Genomic DNA, 25,536 nt, shown 5'->3' with positions numbered 1-25,536 from the left:
CCGCCTCCTGCCGCACGAATCCCAGCGACCGGTTAGGTCCCACAGAGTCGGCTTTCTCCGGGTCCCGTCAACGAAACAATGTCGTCTGGCGGAACCCAGGGGAAGACCCTTCTCTGTGGCGGCCCCAACTCTCTGGAATCAGCTCCCCCTGGACAGTAGGATTGTCCCCACCCTCCTTGTCTTTCTCAAACTCCTTAAAACCCACCTTTGTTGTCAGGCATGGGGAAATTGATTCCCCCTGGACCGTTTCGTTTTATGTATGGTTTGTATGAGATGTATGACTGCTTTTATATTAAGGGTTTTTAAACTGTTTTAATGTATTGCATTTGTATTGTTTTGTTGTTGTAAGCCGCTCCGAGTCTCTGGAGAGGGGCGACATACAAATCTAATTATTTTTTTATTTTTTTATTTATTTATTTTTATTTATTTATTGGATTTGTATGCTGCCCCTCTCCGCAGACTCAGGGCGGCTAACAACAATGATAAAAAACAACATGTAACAATCCAATTTAATAAAACAACTAAAAACCCTTATTATAAAAAAAACCCCAAACATACCATGCATAACTTGTAATGGCCTAAGGGAAGGAATATCTTAACTCCCCCATGCCTGGCGACAAAGGTGGGTCTTGAGTAATTTGCGAAAGATAAGGAGGGTGGGGGCCGTTCTAATATCTGGGGGGGAGTTGATTCCAGAGGGCCGGGGCCACCACAGAGAAGGCTCTTCCCCTGGGGCCCGCCAAACGACATTGTTTGGTCGACGGGACCCGGAGAAGGCCAACTCTGTGGGACCTTATCGGCCGCTGGGATTCGTGCAGTAGAAGGCGGTTCCGGATGTATTCTGGCCCAATGCCATGTAGGGCTTTAAAGGTCATTACCAACACTTTGAATTGTGACCGGAAACCGATCGGCAGCCAGTGCAGGCCACGGAGTGTTGCAGAAATGTGGGCGAATCTATTATTATTATTATTATTATTATTATTATTATTATTATTATTATTATTATTATTAAACCCCATTTCCATATAGGGAGCCCTCTAGACAGAAATCAAGGGATGCAAGCAGAGTGTCCACTATTGCACTCACCTGAAGACTTAGCCCACCACACACCCAGCCTGCACTGAACTGTCTATCATCCCTTCCACCAACTGCACACAGTCTTCCTACGAATGGTGGGAGGAGCCAGATCGGATTCCTTCCCCCAGCAGGGCAGCGCGTTGCTGCTTCTCCCGCCGCCAACTCCTAGTCTGCTCTCCCTCCCTACTTACTCAGCGGTCATTTGGGCCACCAGGTCAAACGAGGCAAAGCCGGCGTTGCCAAAGTTCTCCTTGTACCGTCCCATTTTGATAGCGTCCAGCCAGTCGCCCACAGTAGTGAAGGTAGTATAATCGGGCACCGTGCGATCCAGGAGCGGCTGAGACACGCTGCGAAGGACGAGAGAGCCCAGAGGTCAGAGGCGGCTCAAAGGGGCGGGGCGGTGGGTGGCCGAGCCACGGGGACAGGCCTGGTGGTCCTGCGGCACGCGGAAGGTTAAAGGGGGGCCTTCTGGTTCCCAGTCCACCCGTTGGGCCACTTCGCTCAGGCCCCGGTTGCTGCCTGCCTCCACCTCCCAAGGTTATATCCAGTTGGCTGCCATAAAACCATGAGAACTAGAGACTCCACGCTACTAATCCAGACATAGAAGGTTGCCTGTGCTTGGAGAGGGTGAAGGGGCAAACGACACTGACCCAGACTGGACATTGGCGATGACCTTCAAGCTGGCCGCGTTCCGGATTAGCTTGTCCAACGTATTCACTATCTGTGCAAACTTGGGGCGGAGGTTGCGATCCCGTACCCAGCAGTCCAACATGAGCTGGTGCAGCGCCGTGGGGCAGTCCATAGGGGGAGGAAGGCGGTAGTCCTGCTCCACTGCGTTGATTACCTGGGAAAGCAGCAGAAGGCAAGGACTCAATCCCTGGGGCTTTGCTCCAGCAATTCTCTTTCCCCGTTCCCCCCCCGCCCCCAAATTGCAAATTCTTCTAATTTGGCTCGGGCTACTTACATCTTGGTTAGACATGTCCCAGTAGGGCCTCTCACCATAAGACATCACTTCCCACATGACGATGCCGTAGCTCCAGACGTCGCTGGCGGAAGTGAACTTGCGATAGGCGATGGCTTCCGGGGCCGTCCACCGGATTGGGATCTTACCACCCTGCAAGACGAGAAAGTTTCAATGGGAAGGTTAAATGTCTATCTGTCTTCAGCAGTAGCAATAGTGCTTAGGCTTATATACCACTTCACAGTAAGAACATATGTAAGTATGTGAGTAAGAAAATATTTAAAAAAGGAATATGTGTATAAAGAGTAATAATGGCATCGGACCAGATTACTTGCGGGACCGCCTAGTGCCACATAAATCCCAGCGAACAGTTGGGTCCCACAGAGTCGGCCTTCTCCAGGTCCCATCAACTAGACAATGTCGTTTGGTAGGACCTAGGGGAAGAGCCTTCTCTGTGGGAGCCCCGGCCCTCTGGAATCAGCTCCCCCCAGAGATTTGTACTGCCCCCACCCTCCTCACCTTTCGTAAGAGTCTTAAGACTCATTTATGTCCTCAGGTTTGGGCCGATTAGATCTTAGGCCCTGGCCAATGAATGATTGTATGATTGGGTGTTGATTGATTTTTAATATAATTAGGGATTTTAGATAGCTATGTAATTTTAATTTAATTGGATTAATTTTATTGTAATTTACTGTTTTTATATGTTGTAAGCTGCCCCGAGTCTTTGGAGAGAGGCGGCATAGAAATCCAACCAACCAACCAACCAACCAACCAACCAACCAATCAATCAATCAATAAGAAGAGCCATGCTGAATCAGGCCAAAGCCCATCGAGTCCAGTGTTTTGTGTCCCACAGTGGTCCACCAATTGTCCATGGGGACCTTCAGCAGAAAGAGAAGGCAAAACCCTCCCTTTCCCTTGACCCCCAACAAATGGTACCCAAGGGAATCCTGCCTGCCTCAACCAACATAGAGGTGGTACTTGGACATCCATTTCAATAACCACTTATACACTTGGCATCCATGAATCTGTCTAATCCTGCCTTGAAGCTATCCAGGTTGACAGTTGTCACGACCTCTTCCGGAAGTGAATTCCAGAAACCAAGGATCCTCTGTTTGAAGAAATATTTCCCTTTATTTGTCCTCACTTTCTTACCTATGAGCTTTAGGGAGTGCCCTCCTCGACCTAGTATTGTGTGATAGAGAAAATAATTTTTCTCTATCCATCTTTTCCATCCCATGCATGATTTTATACGCTTTGATCAAGTCACCTTCTGGAGAACTGGTAGCGGAAATTTTGAGTAGTTCAGCAAATACCACCTCTGGCTGGCCCCAGAGTGGGGAGGGAATGGGGATTTTTCAGCCTCCTTCGCCCAGGAGTTGGTCGGGAATGTAGATTTTGCAGTATCCTTCCCCCTGGAATGGGGTGGGAATATGGATTTTGCAGTATCCTTCCCCCAGGAGTGGGATGGAAATGGAGATTTTGCAGTAATCTTCCCCTGGAATGGGGAGGAAATGGGGATTTTTCAGCCTCCTTCGCCCAGGAGTTGGGCGGGAATGGAAATTTTGCAGTATCCTTCTTCCTGGGGTGACGTGGGAATGGAGATTTTGCAGTATCCTTCCCCCTGGAATGGGGTGGGAATATGGATTTTGCAGTATACTTCCCCCAGGAGTGGGATGGGAATGGGGATTTTGCAGTAATCTTCCCCTGGAATGGGGAGGAAATGGGGAATTTTCAGCATCCTTCCCCCAGGAGTTGATTGGGAATGAAGATTTTGCAGTATCCTTCGCCTGGGGTCAGGTGGGAATGGAAATTTTGCAGTATCCTTCCCCTGTGAAGTGAGGTGGGAATTTTGCAATATCCTCCCCCTTCCGTGCCACCAAGCCATGCCTACAGAACTAGTAGTAAAAAAAAATGGATTTTACCACTGGACCATATGAATGAATAACAGGTTTGTCAGCAAAATTTAGTTCGGATAGAATGGGGATCCTGCAAAATCTTTGTGGCAGAAGGGAATAGAGACACCATCAAGATTTTCACCTACCAGTGAACTGGTGTACGTGGGGTCAGACGGATCGTCTTCTAAAAACCGCGAAAGCCCAAAGTCTGAGACTTTGCACACCAGGTTGCTGTTGACCAGAATGTTGCGGGCGGCCAGGTCTCGGTGGACGTAGTTCATCTCCGAGAGGTATTTCATACCCGCCGCGATCCCACGTAGCATGCCAACCAGCTGGATCACCGTGAACTGCCCATCGTTCAGCTGTTGGGACAAGAAGGGGCGGGTTTTCAGACGAAGTTCGGAAACATAAAATCCTCCACCCGAAATTCACCGACGTGGCATACTAAGCCCTCCTGTTGACTGTTCTAAGAGAGTTCGATGAGAATGGGATCACCAAAGAACTCTGCAAATAAATCTTAATTTACAACCGTAACTGAACCCAACATTTTTGTTGCTAAACGGGACAGTTGATACGTGAGTTTTGCCCCTTTCTTACAACCTATCTTGCCGCAATTGTTATATGAAATCCAGTGGTGGGTTCCTCTCCGTTTGGACCAGTTTGTCTGAACCAGGAACGATGTGCTGGCAACATCACTGAACTGAATCAGTTGGTGCCGGTCTGTGGGTGACACCATCTGTTTTTATTTTTTATTTTTTACTTTTGGGAAGGTTTTTCTTGTTCTGCCTCTTGAAAGAGGGCCCTCCCGCCCACCCCATGGTTTATACTGACCTTTATTCCTTCTTCCGAAGCCCAGCTGATCAGCTCCTCAGCTGTGTTTCGGGCTGATTGTAAGCTACTGAGCATGCATGGGAGCTAAATTGCACATGGGGGGGGGCAATCTGATTGGGGCAAAGCATTATAAAATGCAAAGCAACTTTACAATGATTGTTAGCTGTTAGCTGTTGTTAGCTGTTGTTGGTGGTGATATTGTTAGTTGGCTATGAGCGTGAGTTAAATATTGAGTTAGAGCTGTAGTGTTGATATGTAGAAACCTGGATTGGTTTAGTACCTACTTGTAAGTAAGCTTTAATGTATATACATTAAAGCCCGACATGGCATTGGGCCAGAATACATCCGGAACCGCCTTCTACTGCACGAATCCCAGCAGCTGATAAGGTCCCACAGAGTTGGCCTTCTCCGGGTCCCATCAACCAAACAATGTCGTTTGGCGGGCCCCAGGGGAAGAGCCTTCTCTGTGGCGGCCCCGGCCCTCTGGAAGCAACTCCCCCCAGAGATTAGAACGGCCCCCACCCTCCTTGTCTTTCGCAAATTACTTAAGACCCACCTTTGTCGCCAGGCATGGGGGAGTTAAGTTTCCTTTCCCCCTAGGCTATTACAAGTTATGCATGGTATGTTTGTGTGTATGTTTGGTTTTTTATAATAAGGGTTTTTTAGTTGTTTTTTATTAATTGGATTGCTCATGTTGTTTTACCATTGTTGTTAGCCGCCCCGAGTCTGTGGAGAGGGGCGGCATACAAATCCAATAAAAATAAAAATAATAATAATAATAATAATAATAATAATAATAATAATAATAATAATAATACATAGAGTAAAGTTTGTTCCTGTAAATAGAAGACTAAGACTGAAGATGTTTTTCTTGCACCGAAGAGTAAAACTATTTCTACTGTGCCACAACGGTTGTAAAGTGCAAAAAACCATCATCCTAACTCAATTGTTTCAGTGTCCTTGTGACTTTGGTCACTAAACAAACTTTTGGAAGTCAAGGATTTTTGCGCATTGCACAGGTTGTACATGTGAAATATGATCATAACTTATTATTGTTCAGTGCCGTTGTGAGTTTGAATCGGGGGTAAAAAGGCTCCCTGTTTGCTTGTGCCTGTCGGTTGTCGGATCACGAGGTTTCACCCACTCGCCCGGATGCTGCCATTTGGGTAATTTTACCCTCTGCGCATGCACAAAGCATTCTGTGCATGTCATTCATTTATTTAATTTTTATGCCGCCCTTCTCCTTAGACTCAGGGCGGCTTACAACATGTTAGCAATACCACCCTTTAACAGAGCAAGGCTATTGCCCGCACAATCCGGGTCCTCATTTTACCCACCTCGGAAGGATGGAAGGCTGAGTCAACCTTGAGCCGGTGATGAGATTTGAACCACTGACCTACAGATCTAGAGTCAGCTTCAGTGGCCTGCAGTACAGCACTCTACCTGCTGCACCACCCCGTCTCTTGTCCTGTTCTCTGGCCTATCTCACTGGTCTGTTTTGACCATTGGTCAACTGATAGTCTGGCCTCGGCCCTTAAGCCTGGACTGGTGGGGAGGTGGCTTTAAGCCCCTCTTACTAATTACTACCCAGACATTCCCCATCTGGGTTGGAGAATTGTGTTCTTCTCCCAAGATGCATTTTTAGAAAATTCACATGGTTCTGCAATTAAATCACTGTGAGTTTTGAAAGCTGAACTTTAGGAATTTTATATACGTAAGCAACAGCAAAAGTTTCTCAACTTCAGAGAATCTAAAAGCTAGAAAGGGAGACGGTCCCATTAAAAATCAATATTTATGCAACATTTCTTAATCGGAAATCTTTCTTTTACGGCTTCCCCATTCCTATCTTACTGTAAAAGCACAACTCAGGGCGGCTTACAACATGTTAACAATAGCACTTTTTAAAACAGAGCCAGCCTGTTGCCCCCACAATCCGGGTCCTCATTTGACCCACCTGGGAAGGATGGAAGGCTGAGTCAACCTTGAGCCGGTGATGAGATTTGAACCACTGACCTACAGATCTACAGTCAACTTCAGTGGCCTGCAGTACAACACTCTACCTGCTGCTCCACCCCGGCTCAGTTCGCGACCGACAGGCACGAGCGAACAGGTTGTATTTAGTGAGAATGCTCCGAATACTCACTAAATGAACTTTTGCAGTCTCCCCAAGGGCAAAGAGAGTTAAATGGCATTTAAAAAGTGCAGTCATTCACGATGAAGAGAAATTTCACCCTGCTAAGAAATCTGTATCCTATCTCTAGCCAGCATCTTGAGCTGTTTTCTGTCTCCTAGCGTGAGCTGTTTGGAACACAGGCCTGGTTGTAATGAGTTACACCCATAGCTCCGAAATGAGAAAACTCGCAGATTCCCAACGCAACCACCTGTCTCGTGTCTTCTCATCAAGCTAATGGGATTACAAGCCTATTTGGGAAACACCTGGAAAAACAAGAGAGCCAGCTGCACGCTGCCCTCCGCCTCTGGGCTAGGAAGAACTGTCAGAGTGAACCTCGTTGCCTGGAAAGAATCCCGCGTGACATACAACAGATCCACCCGCTTATCTTCCTGTGCTCCTATTGTGCACCATCGCTTTCTGCAGTGCGGTTGTGACACAGGAAGAACCGTGGCTTTAGTTTCGTTCCAAAAGAAAGTCCTTTTAGAAACATAGAAACATAGAAGACTGGCGGCAGAAAAAGACCCCATGGTCCATCTAGTCTGCCCTTATGCTATTTCCTGTATTTTATCTTACAATGGATATATGTTTATCCCAGGCATGTTTAAATTCAGTGACTGTGGATTTACCAACCACGTCTGCTGGAAGTTTGTTCCAAGGATCTACTACTCTTTCAGTAAAATAATATTTTCTCATGTTGCCTTTGATCTTTCCCCCAACTAACTTCAGATTGTGTCCCCTTGTTCTTGTGTTCACTTTCCTATTAAAAACACTTCCCTCCTGAACCTTATTTAACCCTTTAACATATTTAAATGTTTCGATCATGTCCCCCCTTTTCCTTCTGTCCTCCAGGCTATACAGATTGAGTTCATGAAGTCTTTCCTGATACGTTTTATGCTTAAGACCTTCCACCATTCTTCTAGACCGTCTTTGGACCCGTTCAATTTTGTCAATATCTTTTTGTAGGTGAGGTCTCCAGAACTGAACACAGTATTCCAAATGTGGTCTCATCAGCGCTCTATATAAGGGGATCACAATCCCCCTCTTCCTGCTTGTTATACCTCTAGCTATGCAGCCAAGCATCCTACTTGCTTTTCATACTGCCCGACCTTTGGAAATAGTCCTGCTCTAAATGGCTGACTTGAATTACACTCCATATCTACATTTTTTTCTCTCTCTCTCTCTTTCTCTCCCTCTCACACCTACACACCCACAACCTGACAATTGCACAGCAAAACTAATCTCTACTGCAGTGTTTCCAACCTTGGCAACTTGAAGATATTTAGACTTCAACTCCCAGAATTCCCCAGCCAGCGAATGCTGGCTGGTGAATTCTGGGAGTTGAAGTCCAGGTATCTTCAAGTTGCCAAGGTTGGGAAACACTGCCTTAGAGGTCTTTTAGTCCAGGGCTCTCAAACTCCCGAGATGCGTCAGAGGTGGGCAGTAGCTGGTACGTTTAGGTGCTCCATCCCACTAGGAATTTCCGGCATGTTGCTCAACTGCGTGCCCCCGACACTGCGTGCCCCCTGCACGTAATTTTGCTTGTGCACACGCACAGCGAGCAAAATCATGCGTGAAAGTGCTTGCGGGAGTGAGATTTTGCCAATTTTCACCATTTTTTTTTGCTTCTGCACATGCGCCGAAGCAGAAATATTTGTGCTTGCTTGGAATAATAATAGTAATTAATAATAATTTATTAGATTTGTATGCCGCCCCTCTCCAAGAACTCGGGTCAGTTCACAATAATAATAACAATGTACAAATCCAATATTTAAAAACCCTTATTAATAAAATAATCACACAACCCAATCAAACCATACATAAACCAAAATAGTTAGGGGAGGTGTCAATTTCCCCATGCCTGGTGGCAAAGGTGAGTTTTCAACAACTTACGAAAGGCAAGGAGAGTGGGGGCAGTTCTGATCTCCGGGGGGAGTTTGTTCCAGAGGGCTGGGGCCACCACAGAGAAGGCTCTTCCCCTGGGCCCCGCCAGACGACATTGTTTACTCGATGGGACCCGGCGAAGGCCTACTCTTTGGGACCTAATCGGTCGCTGGGATTCGTGCGGCAGAAGCAAAAATATTGGTGAAAATCACAGAAATCTCGCTCACACGCAGGTGCTCACGTGAGATTTAGGTTGCTACCCATGCGCAAACCCCAAATCTCATGCCAATGGGCATGCATGCGCCCACAACAGCCTCGGAGGGCACTCTGGTAGAAGGTAAGGTGAGCGGCTCTTCAATGAGATGCGTCATATGCTGGCCACGCCCATGCCCGAAGGGGGAAACGGTCCTGATAGGTCACGAGAAGCCGCTGTGACGTGAGTTTGACACCCCTGTTCTAGTCCAACCCCCTGTACAAGTAAGATACCCGAAATCATTTCAGACAAACGGTTGTCAGATTTCTTCTTAAAAATGTCCAGTGTTGGAGCATTCACAACTTCTGGAGGCAAGCTGTTCCACGGATTAATTGTTCTAACGGTCAGGAAATTTCTACTTCTAGGTTGCTTCTCTCCTTTTTTAAATTTTTTAAAATTTATTTATTATTTTAGTTTCCATCCATTTCTTCTTATCCTGCCCTGAGGTGCTTTGGAGAATAGCTTCACTCCCTCTTCTTTGTGGCAACCCCTGAGATATTGGAAGACAGCTATCATGTCTCCGCTAGTCCTTCTTTTTGTTAAATTAGACATACCCAATTTCTGCAATTTGTTCTTCGTATGTTTTTACTCTCCAGTCCCCTAATCATTTTTGTTGCTTTTCTCTGCATTTCTTTTAGAATCATCATCCACTTTTGCTCAAGGGGTAACTAATGCAATTTCTGGAAAACCTCTGAGTATTCCTAGGGGAACCAGACAATGTATATGGCTTCAGTTGCCTCTTCTACGTCTTGAGCCGTCGGAGACGGATTCATCGTTGCCAAAATCAGTCAGTGCTTACCAATCTCTGCCAAGTTCCTAACCCTGCCTGATTTGAACATTAATTCACTCTTCTGCTTATGTATACGTTGGAAAACACAGATAACTCTCCTTTTTAGTTTGCAGCTCACAACAATTGAGGCCCGAGTGAAAAAGAAAAGCAATTGGAAGTATTGCAGTAAAAAAAATAATGTGATGGACTCACTTTTTTGGAGGAAATAACTTTGTAAATCAGGTTTCCCAACTCTGGCAACTTTTAAGATGTATGGACTTTAAATCCCAGAATCCCCCTGGCTGGGGAATTCTGGGAATTGAAGTCTACACATCTTAAGGTTGCCAAAGTTGGGAAATACAACTACAGTGGTACCTCTACCTAAGAACGCCTCTACTTACGAACTTTTCTAGATAAGAACCGGGTGTTCAAGATTTTTTTGCCTCTTCTCAAGAACCATTTTCCACTTACGAACCCGAGCCTCTGAAACTGTAACCGGAAAAGGCAGGGAGAAGCCTCCGTGGGGCCTTTCTAGGAATCTCCTGGAAGGAAACAGGGCCAGAAAAAGTGGGGGAAAGCCTCCGTTGGGCCTCTCTAGGAATCTCCTGGGAGGAAACAGGGCCGGAAAAGGTAGGGAGAAGCCTCCATGGGGCCTACCTATGAATCTCCTGGGAGGAAACAGGGCCAGAAAAGGCGGGGAGAAGACTCCATGGGGCCTACCTATGAATCTCCTGGAAGGAAACAGGGCCGGAAAAGGCAGGGAGAAGACTCCATGGGGCCTCTCTAGGAATCTCCTGGGAGGAACCAGGGCCAGAAAAGGTGGGGGAAAGCCTCCATGGGGCATCTCTAGGAATCTCCTGGGAGAAAACAGTGCCCCCACCCTCCCTGTGGTTTCCCCAATCACACGCATTATTTGCTTTTACATTGATTCCTATGGGAAAAATTGCTTCTTCTTACAAACGTTTCTACTTAAGAACGTGGTCACGGAATGAATTAAGTTCGTAACTAGAGTTACCACTCTAGAGAGTAGAGTTTGCTCCTCACCCGGAGGAAGGAATCAAGGGCGCAGTTTTCCATGAACTCCGTAACTATCATGACCGGCCGGCTCTTGGTGACCACGCCTTCCAGATGGATGATGTTGGGGTGGTCAAACTGTCCCATGATGCTCGCTTCGCTCAGGAAATCCCGCCTCTGCCGTTCCGTGTAGCCCACCTTCAGAGTTTTGATGGCTACAAAGATTTCCCGCCTGCCTGGGAGTTTGAGGCGGCCCCGGCAAACTTCCCCAAATTCACCTGAGGAGGAAGACGAGACATGAATAGCAAATAATACCCTGACGTTCCCAGCCCTCCTGGAAATGCTCTGAGGAGAAGCCAGCTGGGCTGCAGCTGGGTGACTTGCCTGCTCCAATCACTTCCTCGATTTTTACGCAAGAAATGTCGATTTCTTTGGCGAATTCCAGGACAGCTTCGTTTGGGTCTTCGTAAGTGAAAGGGTCAACATAAACCTTCATTCCTGGAGTAACTGCGGAGGTAGAGATAAGAAGATTTGGGGAGATGAGAAATGAAGACTGTCTGTTAGAAAGTGAGGAGGCCATATTTAAAGTTCATTTCTGTTAAAAGTCTATACAGTGTTCCCTCGATTTTCGCGGGGGATGCGTTCCGAGACTGCCCGGGAAAGTCGAATTTCCGCGAAGTAAAGATGCGGAAGTAAATACACTATTTTTGGCTATGGACAGTATCACAAGCCTTCCCTTAACACTTTAAACCCCTAAATTACAATTTCCCATTCCCTTAGCAACCATTTAGATTATTACTCACCATGTTTATTTATTAAAGTTTATTAATTTTTTTTTTATTAAAGACAGACAAAAGTTTGGCGATGACATAGGACGTCATCGGGCGGGAAAAACCATGGTATAGGGGAAAAAACCGTGAAGTATTTTTTAATTAATATTTTTGAAAAACCGTGGTATAGACTTTTCGCGAAGTTCGAACCTGCGAAAATCGAGGGAACACTGTATCTCCATATCCAAGATAGATAGATGGATGGATGGATGGATGGATAAGAATCGATAGATGAAAAATGATAGGTAGATACATAGACAGGTAGGTAAGCTGATAGATAAATAGATAGATAGACAGACAGACAGACAGACAGACAGACAGACAGACAGACAGATGATAGATAAGGTTATAGATAAATAGAGATAGATACAAACACAGTAAATATACAGTATAAATATTTTCTTGCTGATTATCTTCACGATTGGAAGCTTAAGTAGCAAATTACACAGCTGGAAAAAAAATAACTTGAATAATTAAACCCATTTTCAGAAGTAATGTATGACTTCACAACATTTAATTTACAAAAAACAAACAAACATCTCCTTTGCTTGCAACTACATGACAACATGTGTATGAAGGTATTTTGACAATTCCTAGACATGGCAAAAAAGTGGTCCTAATATATTTGCTGAATAGTCTTCTGATCAGATTAATATTTTGAAAATAATAATAATAATAATAATAATGCAGCAACAAAAACCATAACTGAAATAAAGCAATATAAAAGAATATAAATTAGCCATGTAAAAAGCCAGACTATAAATTATTTTATGACTATAATTACAAATAATTTATAGCATGCCTTTTTAACGCAGTGTGCGTAACAAACTAATTAAATAACATTTAGAGGACCAGAATGTGAAGACAACCAGTCATTATTAATCTTTTACATAACAACATTTCAAAAACAGAAGTTAATAAAGATGCTGCATTTATAACAAATAAATAAGGAAAACCAGGTCAAGATACACATAGTCATTGCAAAATCATCAATAAATCAATTTATAAGCAATAAAACAAGCCATATTGTATTGGCTTTCTGGAACATTTTAAGAGCTGGCTTAACCCCAGGTGCTGGAGCCAGGATATTAATTGAACTTTGGCATACCCTGAACTTACTATATACAATGTGTTAGTAATGAGGTTTAGGGGCCTGGAGTTAGTTTACCCTTAACTGATTGCACATTTCAATTATGTTGTTATCTCTGTTTACCATAAAGAGTTCCTTTGGTAGATGGTAGATAAAGTGGCTTAATAAATAAATAGATCAAATCAGTAAAAATCCAAGAAACCTAACATTTTAAAAACTGTATGCCTGTGTTTGTCCCCTTTGCCAACTTTAAGCATGGGCATCAATTTCCACAATTCCCCAGCCAGCATGCATGGATTTCAAATTAGCCAGCAGGCTGGGTGTGGAATTCTGGGAGATGAAGTCCATGCATTTTAAAATGGCTAAGGTTGAGAAACCCTGGTTTATGGGATACCAATCTAGCTAAGTTGTAAAGGTGATTTTTTTTTCAAAAGGCAACTGGACTTTGTTTTGCCTTGAAGATGCTTTCAAGGAAAAACCAAGAAAGTCCAGTTTTACCTTTTTAAAAAAATCACATTTGGGAAAACCAAGAATAGGATAGGATAGGATAGAATTGAATTCTTTATCGGCCAAGTGTGATTGGATAGATAGACAGACACAGGGGGGGGGAGGGGGGAGAGAAAGATAGATAGATGGATAGATAAAAAGATAGACAGACAGATGAATAGAATAGAATAGAATAGAATTCTTTATTGGCCAAGTGTGATTGGATAGATAGATAGATAGATAGATAGATAGATAGATAGATAGATAGATAGACAGACAGACAGACAGACAGACAGACAGACAGACAGACAGACAGACAGACAGACAGACAGACACAGCGGGGGGGAGAGAAAGATAGATAGATAGATGGATGGATAGATAAAAAGATAGACAGACAGATGAATAGAATAGAATAGAATAGAATAGAATTCTTTATTGGCCAAGTATGATTGGAGAGACAGACAAACAGACAGACAGACACAGCCTGGGGGGGAGAGAGAGAGAGAAAAAGATAGATAGATGGATAGATAAAAAGACAGACAGATGAATAGAATAGAAAGAATAGGATAGGATAGAATAGAATTATTTATTGCCCAAGTGTGATTGGACATGAAAGGAATTTGTCTTTGGTACATATGCTCTCAGTGCACATAAAAGAAAATATACATTTGTCAAGAATCATGAGGTAAAAAACACTTAATAGTTGTCATAGGGTACAAATGAGCCATCAGAAAACAATATTAATATAAATCGTAAGGATACAAGCTACAAGTTACAGTCATAAGTGGGAGGAGATAGGTGATAGGATTCATGAGTGGATTAATAGTAATACTAACACAGCCTTAGTGGATAGTTTGACAGAGGTGAGGGAATTATTTGTTTAGCAGAGTGATGGCATTCGGGGAAAAAACTGTTCTTGTCTTGTTCTAGACGGGCTACAAGAATGGTGGAAGGTCTTAAGCATAAAACGTATCCGGAAAGACTTAATGAACTCAATCTGTATAGTCTGGAGGACAGAAGGAAAAGGGGGAACAGGATCGAAACATTTAAATATATTAAAGGGTTAAATAAGGTTCAGGAGGGAAGTGTTTTTAATAGGAAAGTGAACACAAGAACAAGGGGACACAATCTGAAGTTAGTTGGGGGAAAGATCAAAAGCAACATGAGAAAATATTATTTGACTGAAAGAGTAGTAGATCCTTGGAACAAACTTCCAGCAGACGTGGTTGGTAAATCCACAGTAACTGAATTTACACATGCCTGGGATAAACATATATCCATCCTAAGATAAAATACAGGAAATAATATAAGGGCAGACTAGATGGACCATGAGGTCTTTTTCTGCTGTCAGTCTTCTATGTTTCTATGTGTCTAGTATATGTCATTGGCTATTTAATCTGGTCTACTTTATTGAGCTGACACACGTGGGGTGCGCATGACCACCAAATAATACTCACTGTATTGCTGCAGTTTCTCAGTGTATTCAGATTCTGTGTTATTTTGCTGCTTCCTGGTCAAGAAAGAGAGGTGGAAAAAATCACCCAAAATGTAAGTTGTCCACAAAATCTGACTTATATTGAATTGTAATGCCTTTCACTACTTTCCTCCAAGATTTAATTTTCAAATTTTATAAATTTTTCCTCAAGCTATAAAATGCAAAGGAAAATAACATAATGAAAAACAAGTTGTATTAGTTTTCAAATATAAACAAACAAAAAATATAAATAAAAAAGGACAAACAAAAAGCAACAACAACAAAAATTTGTAATATCAGCAAACATTCAGTATTTCTGCATTGCTACATTGGATATTTCATTAATTCTTATAATAATATACATATTAATTAATTATAGTAACATTCATATTAATTTATACAATCACAAAATCCCTATTCAAATCATTAATATTTACATATTTATATTCTTTGTTTTGCTAGCTTTTGTGTATTTCATGTATCTACTTTTGTACAATAGTATATACACTACCAACAAAAACAAACTCAACATTTCATTCCCCCCCCCCCCCCATTTCAGTCCAGAAGCAATTTCCAAACAGAAACAAAATTAAAATATATTCTTTTCTTTGGATAAAAGAATCAATTTAACAATCTATGTTTTGCCTTGCTGTGGGAAACAACATTCATTAATATTTACAGACAATCATAATTCCTATTAAACAAATTCAGTATGTTCTTTCAAATTTTTTAACCCTAGATGGAGAAAAATATTTTTCTAAATTTTAAAACGTTAAACTTTGCTTTAAAAAAAAAATCTGTAAAACCAATATGTTTGAAGCTTGACTCTTTTTTAAACTTCCTCTTAACATACATTAACACATTTATTTATTTATTTATTTATTTATTTATTCATTCATTCATTCATTCATTCATTGATTTGATTTGATTTGATTTGTATGCCGCCCCTCTCCGTAGACTCGGGGCGGCTCATAACAAATCTAATAATTTAAAAACATTTTAAAAAACCCATTATTAATCAAACATACATACAAACATACCATACATAAATTGTATAGGCCCGGGGGAGATATCTCAATTCCCCCATGCCTGGCGGCAAAGGTGGGTTTTAAGGAGTTTACGGAAGGCAAGGAGGGTGGGGGCGGTTCTAATCTCCTGGGGGAGCTGGTTCCAGAGAGTCGGGGCCTCCACAGAGAAGGCTCTTCCCCTGGGACCCGCCAAACGTTACACAAACCCTGATTTTCCAATCAGAGATCATGTACCAAGAGCTGGATTTCCACAGCTTTGCTTTGGTAAGGCTCCTTGTCTCCAGCAACTACAATCACCCAAACCTGCTAATTATCCATTAGGCTTATTATGGCTGTATGGAGCAACTGAAGTGGTTTGCACCATGGAGGAGATGCAATCTGTTCTATTGATGGAAGAGGCACCTACCCAAAGTAACCAAAGTGGAAATGGGCCATTTTTGGCCATCAAAGGTACCTGAAAGGCTTCTCTTCGGCATCCATCAAAGCTTTCAACGAAGCAGTGGAAGTGATGTGCTGGTGCCTGGAGGCTGTTGGGGCCTGGATGGGTGTCAACGAACTCAAACTCAACCCAGACAAGATGGAGTGGCTGTGGCTCTTGCCTCCCAAGGACAATTCCATCTGTCCATCCATTACCCTGGGGTGGAAACTATTGACCTCCTCAGAGAGGGTGCGCAACTTGGGCGTCCTTCTCGATCCATAGCTGACATTGGAACATCATCTTTCAGCTGTGGCGAGGAGGGCGTTTGCCCAGGTTTGCCTGGTGCACCAGTTGCGGCCCTATTTGGACAGGGAGTCATTGCTCACAGTCACTCATGCCCTTATCACGCTCTCTACATGGGGCTACCTTTGAAAAGTGTTCGGAAACTCCAGATCATGCAGAACGCGGCCACGAGAGCCATCGTGGGGCTTCCCACATTCGCCCACGTATCTACAACATTCTGTGGCCTGCATTGGCTGCCCATCAGTTTCCGGCCACAATTCAAAGTGTTGGTCATGACCTTTAAAGCCCTACATGGCATTGGACCAGAGTACCTCCGGAACCGCCTACTACCGCACGAATCTCAGCCGCCGATAAGGTCCCACAGAGTCGGCCTTCTCCGGGTCCCGTTGACTAAACAATGTCGCCTGCCGGCCCCAGGGGAAGAGCCTTCTCTGTGGTGGCCCCGGCCCTCTGGAATCAACTCCACCCGGAGATTAGAACTGCCTCCACCCTCCTTGCCTTTCGTAAACTACTTAAGACCCACCTATACCGCCAGGCATGGGGGATTTGAGACATCTTTCCCCAGGCTCATTATAATTTATGTTTGGTATGTATGTGCTGTTTGGTTTTTAATTATGATAGGGTTTTTAGTTTTTTAATATTAGAGGGGCGGCATACAAATCTAAATAATAAATAAATAAAAATAAATACTTCTGGGGGAAGGATAGTGCAATATCTCCATTCCCTCCTCACTCCAGGGGAAGGATACTATAAATTCTCAGTTCTCTCCCCATTCCAGGGAGGGACACTGCAATATCTCCACTCCCTCCTCATTCTGGGAAACAGCCAATGGTGGTATTTGCTGGTTCTCTGCGCTACTCCAAATTTCCGCTACCCTTTCTCCCAAACCTGCTGGATTTCATCTGAACCCTTCGAGAGACGGTACCTGAAGCAGACGATGGAAATCACCACCACCACGATCACAAAGACGAGTCCTGCCGTGGCCGAGCCAACGATTAGAGGCAGTTCCTGGAAACTCTTGCTGCTGGAGCCTATTCCAAGCGGGAGGAGACAAAGGGCAAGGGTTCAGCAAGTGAGAGCAGCAGAGCAGGGGTGGAAGTGGTAGGGGTCAGGTGACAAATTGCATACCGTCATCAACCAGCGTCCGAAACTCCATGGGAAAGCTGTATTGGCCGTACCCAGCCACGGTGCGAGCCCGGACCTGCACTACGAAGGGAGCATTAGGCTTCAGGCCTTCCAGGCGCACCGCATTCTTCTGGCTAGTGACGGTGTTGGCAATGCCGTCAGTCTGGCCTTGCTGTGGAAAAAGATGAAAGATGCATCTCAGAAACAAATCCAGCCCTTCCCTACTATTGGGTAACGTGCCTGGATTATGTTTAGTCTAGGCCAGTAATGGGCTGCTGCCCCCATGGGAGGTGGGATGCAGTGGGGATAGATAGATAGATAGATGGATAGATAGATAGATAGATAGATAGATAGATAGATAGATAGATGAACAGATAGATAGGATTGATAAGATAGATAGATAGATAGATAGATAGATAGATAGATAGATAGATAGATAGATAGATAGACAGATAGACAGATAGACAGACACAAACAGACAGACAGACAGATCGGATTGATAAGATAGATAGATAGATAGATAGATAGATAGATAGATAGATAGATAGATAGACAGACAGACAGACACAAACAGACAGACAGACAGACAGATAGCTGGATAGATAGACAGACAGACAGATAGGATTGATAAGATATATAGATAGGTAGATAGATAGATAGATAGATAGATAGATAGATAGATAGATAGATAGACAGACAGACAGACAGACAGACAGACACAAACAGACAGACAGATAGCTGGATAGATAGACAGACAGACAGATAGGATTGATAATATATATATATATATATATATATATATATATATATATATATATATAAAGGGAGATAGGTAGATAGATAGATAGATAGATAGATAGAGATAGAGATAGATAGATAGGAATCAATAGGGAGAGAGATGAAAAATGATATAGGAATCAATAGGGAGATGATAGATGATTGATAGATAAAGGGATGGATGGATAGATAGGAATCATAAACAGAGAAATAGATGATAGTTTATGCATTATTTAGAATACTTAATAGGTTTTTTTATTGTCCTTCCTTCTCTAGTAATTAGTGTGATCCTTAATTACTTTTAAAATAGGAAATAATTAAATAGCATGTTTTTACCCATTAATGCTTTAATCATTTTAATCATTATCAAGAACTGAACTTTTATAGCAGTTAAAGAAAATTGAGCTACTTGCCTAATCTATTATCATACTGAGCCTTGTGGGTTCAGGTCCAAAACCTTAAAATGTTCCTGTGCTCCTCAACAAATAATGCTGTCTCTATCATTTGTCCCTTTCGTGGCTATTCAAATAATGTGACTTAATCCACTGATAAAGAGTCCAAGCACCTATTTTACAACTTATCTTGCTCTGGAAGCCACTCTCACCCAGCCACATGACCTTTAAGCCACCCCCCCGGTCACATGATTTTCAAGCCACTCCCACCTGGTCACATGGCTGGCAAGCCACTCCTTCCCAGTCACATGACCATCAAGCCACACCCACACAATAAGCCATGCCCACAGAGTGGTAGTAAAAATATTTTGCAGCCTAGCCTAGTGTCAGCTGCCACCTTAGGCTGAGGAGGGAGGGCCTGGGGGGGGATGATTGGAGGGAAAGCAAAAGTAAGGGGCTTTACCTCCCCGGGACCCTGCCTCAAGGTCACCCAGCTGGGAGGGGAAAAAGCAACTCCATGCCAATCTATGCTTGAAGTGAAAACAGTTCTGAAAACAGCTCTTGCCTGAATATGATTAGCCGCGGGGTTTGCGTGTCAGCGATGGGAGAATTTAAGGGAGGGGAAAGCTGAATGTAGGGATTTTGCTGTGCGAGTCCCTCTTCTGGCCCACGTGTTGCTGCAATGCACTTGACTTCTAATGAAACGATACCTTTCCCAGCAAGTGGAGCCAAGGATGGTTTCTATTTAGAGGTTTGCGTCGTGGTAGGTCTGGCATTTAGCTTTGTACAATCTGGAGGTTCAGCCTTTTGATCAGGGGCTTCTTGGATCCACATCATGCGTTTGATCACCGAGCTACAGCCTCCTTTCAAAGCCACGGCTTTAATCAGAACAGGCAACTTATCTGTTCAAGACTGGGTGGGTGTATCTGGGTAGACTGGCCTAAGTATTTGACTGGCACTTTCATTCCCCCCCCTTAAGTTTAGGGGGTTTTAACTTTATTGATACGGTTTTGGGGACCTCCTGTATTATACAAACCCAGCCTGATTTGTATGGATGGATGGAAAGAGAGAGAGGGAGGGAGAGATGGAGATGGATGGAAAGAAAAAAAGAGAGAGAAGGAGGGAGAGATGGAGAGATGGAGATGGATGGAAAGAAAGAGAGGGAGGGGGGAGGGAGAGAGAGGTGGAGATGGATGAAAATATAGAAAGAGAGAGTAGGAGAGAGAGGGAGGGAGGGATAGATGGAGTTGGATGGAAAGAGAGAGGGAGGGAGGAAGAGATGGAGATGGATGGAAAGAAAGAAAGAAAGAGAGAAGGAGGGAGGGAGAGGTGGAGATGGATGGAAATATAGAAAGAGAGAGGGGGAAATGGAGAAATGGAGATGGATGGAAAGAAAGAAAGAGAGAGAGGGAGGAAGGGAGAGGTGGAGATGGATGGAAATAGAGAAAGAGAGGGAGAGAGAGGGAGGGAGGGAAAGATGGAGGTGGATGGAGAGAGGGAGGGAGGGAGAGAGATGGATAGAGAGAAGGGGAGAGAGGGAGGAAAAAATGGAGATGAATGGAAAGAGAGGGGGGAGAGATAGATATAGATGGATAGAGAAGGGGGAGGGAGGGAGGGAGAGAGAGCTAGAGATGGATAGAGGGAAGGGGGAGAAAGGGAGGGAAAGATGGAGATGAATGGAAAGAGAGTAAGGGTGGAATCGGAAATATGGAGATGGATGGAAAGAAAGAAAGAAAGAAAGAGAGAAGGAGGGAGGGAGAGGTGGAGTTGGATGGAAAGAAAGAAAGAGAGGGAGGGAGGGAGGGAGAGGTGGAGATAAATGGAAATAGAGAAAGAGAGAGCGGGAGAGAGAGGGAGAGAGGGAAAGATGGAGATGGATGGAAAGAGAGGGAGGGAGAGAGAGAGAGATGGATAGAGAGAAGGGGAGAGAGGGAGGAAAAATGGAGATGAATGGAAAGAGAGAGGGGGGAGAGATAGATATAGATGGACAGAGAAGGGGGAGGGAGGGAGAGATAGAGATGGATAGAGAGAAGGGGAAGAAAGGGAGGGAAAGATGGAGATGAATGGAAAGAGAGTAAGGGAGGAATGGGAAGATGGAGATGGATGGAAAGGAGGAGAGAGAAGGAGGGAGGAAGAGACGGAGATGGATGGAGGGGGGTGGGGAACTCTCAGAAAGAGGGGAAAAAAATCAAAGTTCAAGATTGTTACACTTTCCTCCAGCTCTGGCCCTACCCTTGAAAGAAAGTGGCCCTTGATGATAGAAAAAAGAAGATAGTTTATGGTAATCTAAGGCAGGGGTCTCCAAACCTGGCAACTTTAAGACTTGTGAATTTCAACTCCCAGGATTCCTCTAGCTAGGCAATTCTGAGAGTTGAAGTCCACAAGCTGCCAGGTCTGGAGACCTCTGACCTAAGGGACTTGAGTGAAAGATGTGAATTGGGCTCCTTCTGGTTCCCAGTTCACGGGCATCAGCTACAATAAATTTCCACCGCTGTTTCCCCTCCGGTTGAGAACCAGAAGCCCAGGAAGTCTTCTATGAAGCTGAAAAGTTACTGTCTCAATGAACTACCACCTTATTCCAAACCCTTGCTGGGACTCAGCTCGTTTTAAGGGGAAAAAAATATTACCTTCTCAAAGTACTTGATCTCATAGTCCAAGATGATCCCGTTCGGCTGCTTTGGGGCATCCCAAGAAAGGGTCATGCTACTTCCGGAGCTGCCATGCAAATGTACCGTGGGAACTGGGGAGGGAGCTGCAAAAGGTGGGAAGTGTTAGCATTTCTCTCCCTCTCGGTTAAATTAAGTCCCTTCTCTTAGGGACGTGGTTCTCAACCTTTCGAATGCCGCGACCCCTTAAACATGGTGGGTTTTTTTGCCTTTCACCCCTGCTTTGCAGAAGTACAGTGGTACCTCTACTTACGAACTTAATTCATTCCATGACCAGATTCATAAGTAGAAAAGTTTATAAGAAGAAGTAAATTTTCCCATAGGAATCAATGTAAAGGCAAATAATGCATGCAATTGGGGACACCACAAGGAGGGTGGAGGCCCTGTTTCCTCCCAGGAGATTACTAGAGAGACACCACGGAGGCTTCTCCCCACATTTCCAGCCCCGTTACCTCGCAGGAGATTCTTAGAGAGGCCCCACGGAGGCTTCTCCCCACCTTTTCCGGCCCTGTTTCCTCCCAGGAGATTCTAGGAGAGGCTACATGGAGGCTTCTCCCCACATTTTCCAGCCCTGTTTCCTCCCAGGAGATTCCTAGAGAGGCCCCACGGAGGCTTCTCCCCACCTTTTCTGGCCCTGTTTCCTCCCAGGAGATTCTTAGAGAGGCCCCATGGAGGCTTCCCTCCACATTTTCCAGCCCTGTTTCCTCCTAGGAGATTCCTGGAGAGGCCCCACGGAGGCTTCTCCCCATCTTTTCCAGCCCTGTTTCCTCCCAGGAGATTCCTAGAGAGGCCCCATGGAGGCTTCTCCCCGCCTTTTCCAGCCCTGTTTCCTCCCAGGAGATTCCTAGAGAGGCCCCACAGATGCTTCTCCCTGCCTTTTCTGGTCCTGTTATCTCCCAGGAGATTCCTAGAGAGGCCCCATGCAGGCTTCTCCCCACCTTCTCTGGCCCTGTTACTTCCCAGGAGATTCCTAGAGATGCCCCACGGAGGATTCTCCCTGCCTTTTCCGGCCCTGTTTCCTCCCAGGAGATTCCTAGAGAGGCCCCACAGATGCTTCTCCCTGCCTTTTCTGGTCCTGTTATCTCCCAGGAGATTCCTAGAGAGGCCCCAAGGAGGCTTCTCCCTGCCTTTTCTGGTTACAGTTTTGGAGGCTCGGGTTCTTAAGTAGAAAATGGTTCATGAGAAGAGGCAAAAAAATCTTGAACACCTGGTTCGTATCCGTAAGTAGAGGTGTTCTTAGGCAGAGGTACCATTGTACTCACCTGCCTGATTGGTCGTGATGTTGACCGAGGCAAACTGTGGGTTTTGGAGACTTTTGCTGGAGACGCCATTCACCGCTTGGATTTCAAAAGTGTACTGTGTGTGGGCCATCAGTTTGCTGATGTAGATGTTCCTCTCGGTCAAGCCGAATTGGCGGGGGACGAACTCCACATTGTCGTCGCAGCGCATGCACAGCCGGCGCTCCACGCCACACTTCTTGCAGATGATGTTGTAGAGCAAGTCGTCCCGCCCACCCGTGTCTCGCGGTTCGCTCCACTCCAGCACCAGCGACGTCTCGTTCACGTTCGAAATGACATTCCGTGGGGCTGTTGGCACGCCTGCAAGAAATAAACAAAATATATCAAAGGACTTCAAGGCATCCCCCTTATCTCTCTCTCTGTTTCTTTCTCTCTGTCAGCACTTGGTGGGACTCAGCAGAAAAATCTTGGCTTTGTAAGGCAGATGCCAAAAATCCAACACAGTTCTAGGCTGCATTAACAGAGGGACTGCTTTGATTTTTATGAAAAAATGGGCAAAACCCATTTTTTCACAAAAACAGGGGCATTTTTGCCATCCCACAGTACCCAAGAGCTGTCTGCAGGCTCCCCAGGCTCTTTGCCCACCCAATGTTTGTGAAAAAACGGCGGAAAAAATGGCCCATTTTTAGCAAAAAGTGGGCTGTTTTTGCCTTCTAATTAATATAATAATAATAATAATAATAATAATAATAATAATAATAATAATCATCATCATCATCATCATCACATACTCAGCTGCTGCAAAAAGATCAGACTGACTACAAGCATAGCCATGATGCTGTGGCACGGATGATCCACTGGAACTTGTGCCGGAACTACCATTTACCAGTGAGAACTGGTGGGATCATAAGCCCGAAAAAGTGGTCGAAAATGAGCAAGCAAAACTACTGTGGGACTTCCGACTTCAGACTGACCGAATTCTGAAGCATAACACACCAGACATTGTGATCGTGGAGAAAAAGAAAGCATGGATCATCGACATCGCAATCCCAGGAGACAGCAGAATTGAGGAGAAGCAGCTAGAGAAATTAGTGAAATACGAAGATTTAAAAATCGAGCTGCAACGATTCTGGCATAAGCCAGTGAAAGTGATCCCAGAGGTACTTGGCACGCTGGGCGCAGTGCCAAAGGATCTCAGCGGACATTTGAAAACCATTGGAATTGACAAAATCTCCATCTGTCAATTGCAAAAGGCCCCTTTACTGGGATCGGCAAACATAATTCGCCGCTACATCACGCAGTCCTAGGTGCTTGGGAAGCGCCCGACTGGTGATGAAATACAAAATCCAGCATAGTGATCTTGTTTGCTGTGTTGTACTGACATAATAATAATAATAATAATAATAATAATAATAATAATAATAATAATAATAATAATAATAATAATAATAATAATAATAATAAAAATAAAAATAAAAATTTATTAGATTTGTATGCCGCCCCTCTTCGAAAACTAGATTACCCCATCTAGCATGACTGGAGAAGGAATTCTGGGAGTTGAAGTCCACTAGTCTTAAATTTGGGAAGTTTGAAGTCCCTTGGGTTAGGGGTGCAGGGGTCTTCAACCTTGGCAACTTTAAGACTTGTGGACTCACATTCCTGAGCTAGCATGACTGGAGGAGGAATTCTGGGAGTTGAAGTCCACTAGTCTTAAATTTGGCCAGTTTTGAAGTTTGTGAAAAGTTTACATCGTTGTAAAAAGTATTCTGGTACACTGGTATTTTACTAAATAATATCTTACTGCACCATTTGGTTCACAATAATTGTTTCCTTGTTTTCCACCTTTAAAATCTAGGTGCATCTTATACTCCGGTGCGTTTTATATTCTGAAAAAATTCGGCAGTTTCCACACATTGTTTCTTATCTTGCCTTCTGGTGCTTTGGAAAATAAATTGACCCCCCCCCCCACTTCTTTGTGGCAGTTCCTCAAGTACTGGAACACAGCTACCATGCCCCCCCCCAGTCCTTTTTTTCTCTAGACTGGTCAAACTCAAATCTTGCAACCATTTTTCATATGTTTCTCTGTCCAGGCCTTTAATTATCTTACTTGCTCTTCTTTGCATTTTTTCTCGCAAAATCTCAACATGTTTTAAGTAACGTGGTGACCAAAATTGGATTATTATTATTTTATTTTATTTTATTTTATTTTATTTTATTTATTTATTTATTTATCTATCTATCTATCTATCTATCTATCTATCTATCTATCTATCTATCTATCTATCTATCTATTTATTAGATTTGTATGCCGCCCCTCTCCGCAGACTCGGGGCAGCTCCACAACAGTGATAAAAACAATACATAATGACAAATCTAATAATTAGAATCTAAAGTAACAATAGTACAGTACATTTAAAAAGTCTAAAAAGCAAGGAACCCCAATATAAAAAACATACATACAGTCATATCATATATAAAAACTACATAGGCAGGGGGAGATGTCTCATGTCGCAAGAAGGGTGGGGGCAGTTCTAATCTCTGGAGGGAGCTGATTCCAGAGGGTCGGAGCCACCACAGAGAAGGCTCTTCCCCTCGGTCCCGCCAGACGACATTGCTTAGTCGACACTACCCGGAGAAGACCAACTCTGTGGGACCTAACCGGCCGCTGGGATTCGTGCGGCAGTATTCCAGGTGTGGCCTTACTAAAGCTTGACAAAGTAGTACTAATACTTCACGTGATCTTGTTTCTATGCGTCTGTTTATACATCCCAGGATTGTATTAGCTTTTTTGGCTGAATGGGGCTGGTATTAATTTAGATTTAACTTCGTTTCCTTCTACGTTCTTATCTCCT

General features: G+C 44.1%; 1 protein-coding gene across 2 annotated transcripts in view; it reads right to left on the bottom strand.

Annotated features, from left to right (window-relative positions):
• The window catches only part of EPHB3 (EPH receptor B3), a 186,767-nt gene that overhangs the window by 17,820 nt on the left and 143,411 nt on the right, over positions 1–25,536 (bottom strand). The window contains exons 5-15 of one of the 2 annotated variants that reach the window (XM_070753736.1): positions 22,709–23,044; positions 21,408–21,532; positions 17,615–17,783; positions 17,412–17,517; positions 14,721–14,773; positions 11,242–11,364; positions 10,888–11,135; positions 4,083–4,298; positions 2,042–2,191; positions 1,728–1,921; positions 1,269–1,424 (exon numbers count right to left, since the gene is read on the bottom strand). In XM_070753736.1, the coding sequence (XP_070609837.1) occupies positions 1,269–1,424; positions 1,728–1,921; positions 2,042–2,191; positions 4,083–4,298; positions 10,888–11,135; positions 11,242–11,364; positions 14,721–14,773; positions 17,412–17,517; positions 17,615–17,783; positions 21,408–21,532; positions 22,709–23,044 (1,876 nt within the window). The remainder of the gene's footprint in view (positions 1–1,268; positions 1,425–1,727; positions 1,922–2,041; positions 2,192–4,082; positions 4,299–10,887; positions 11,136–11,241; positions 11,365–14,720; positions 14,774–17,411; positions 17,518–17,614; positions 17,784–21,407; positions 21,533–22,708; positions 23,045–25,536) is intronic. The other variant, XM_070753737.1, reaches the window with a different exon arrangement.

The sequence above is a fragment of the Erythrolamprus reginae genome, chromosome 5 (assembly GCF_031021105.1).
Source record: "Erythrolamprus reginae isolate rEryReg1 chromosome 5, rEryReg1.hap1, whole genome shotgun sequence".
NCBI lineage: Eukaryota > Metazoa > Chordata > Lepidosauria > Squamata > Dipsadidae > Erythrolamprus > Erythrolamprus reginae.
The sequence above is the reverse complement of the archived record's forward strand: the minus strand, read 5'-3'. Positions and strand labels throughout refer to the sequence as shown.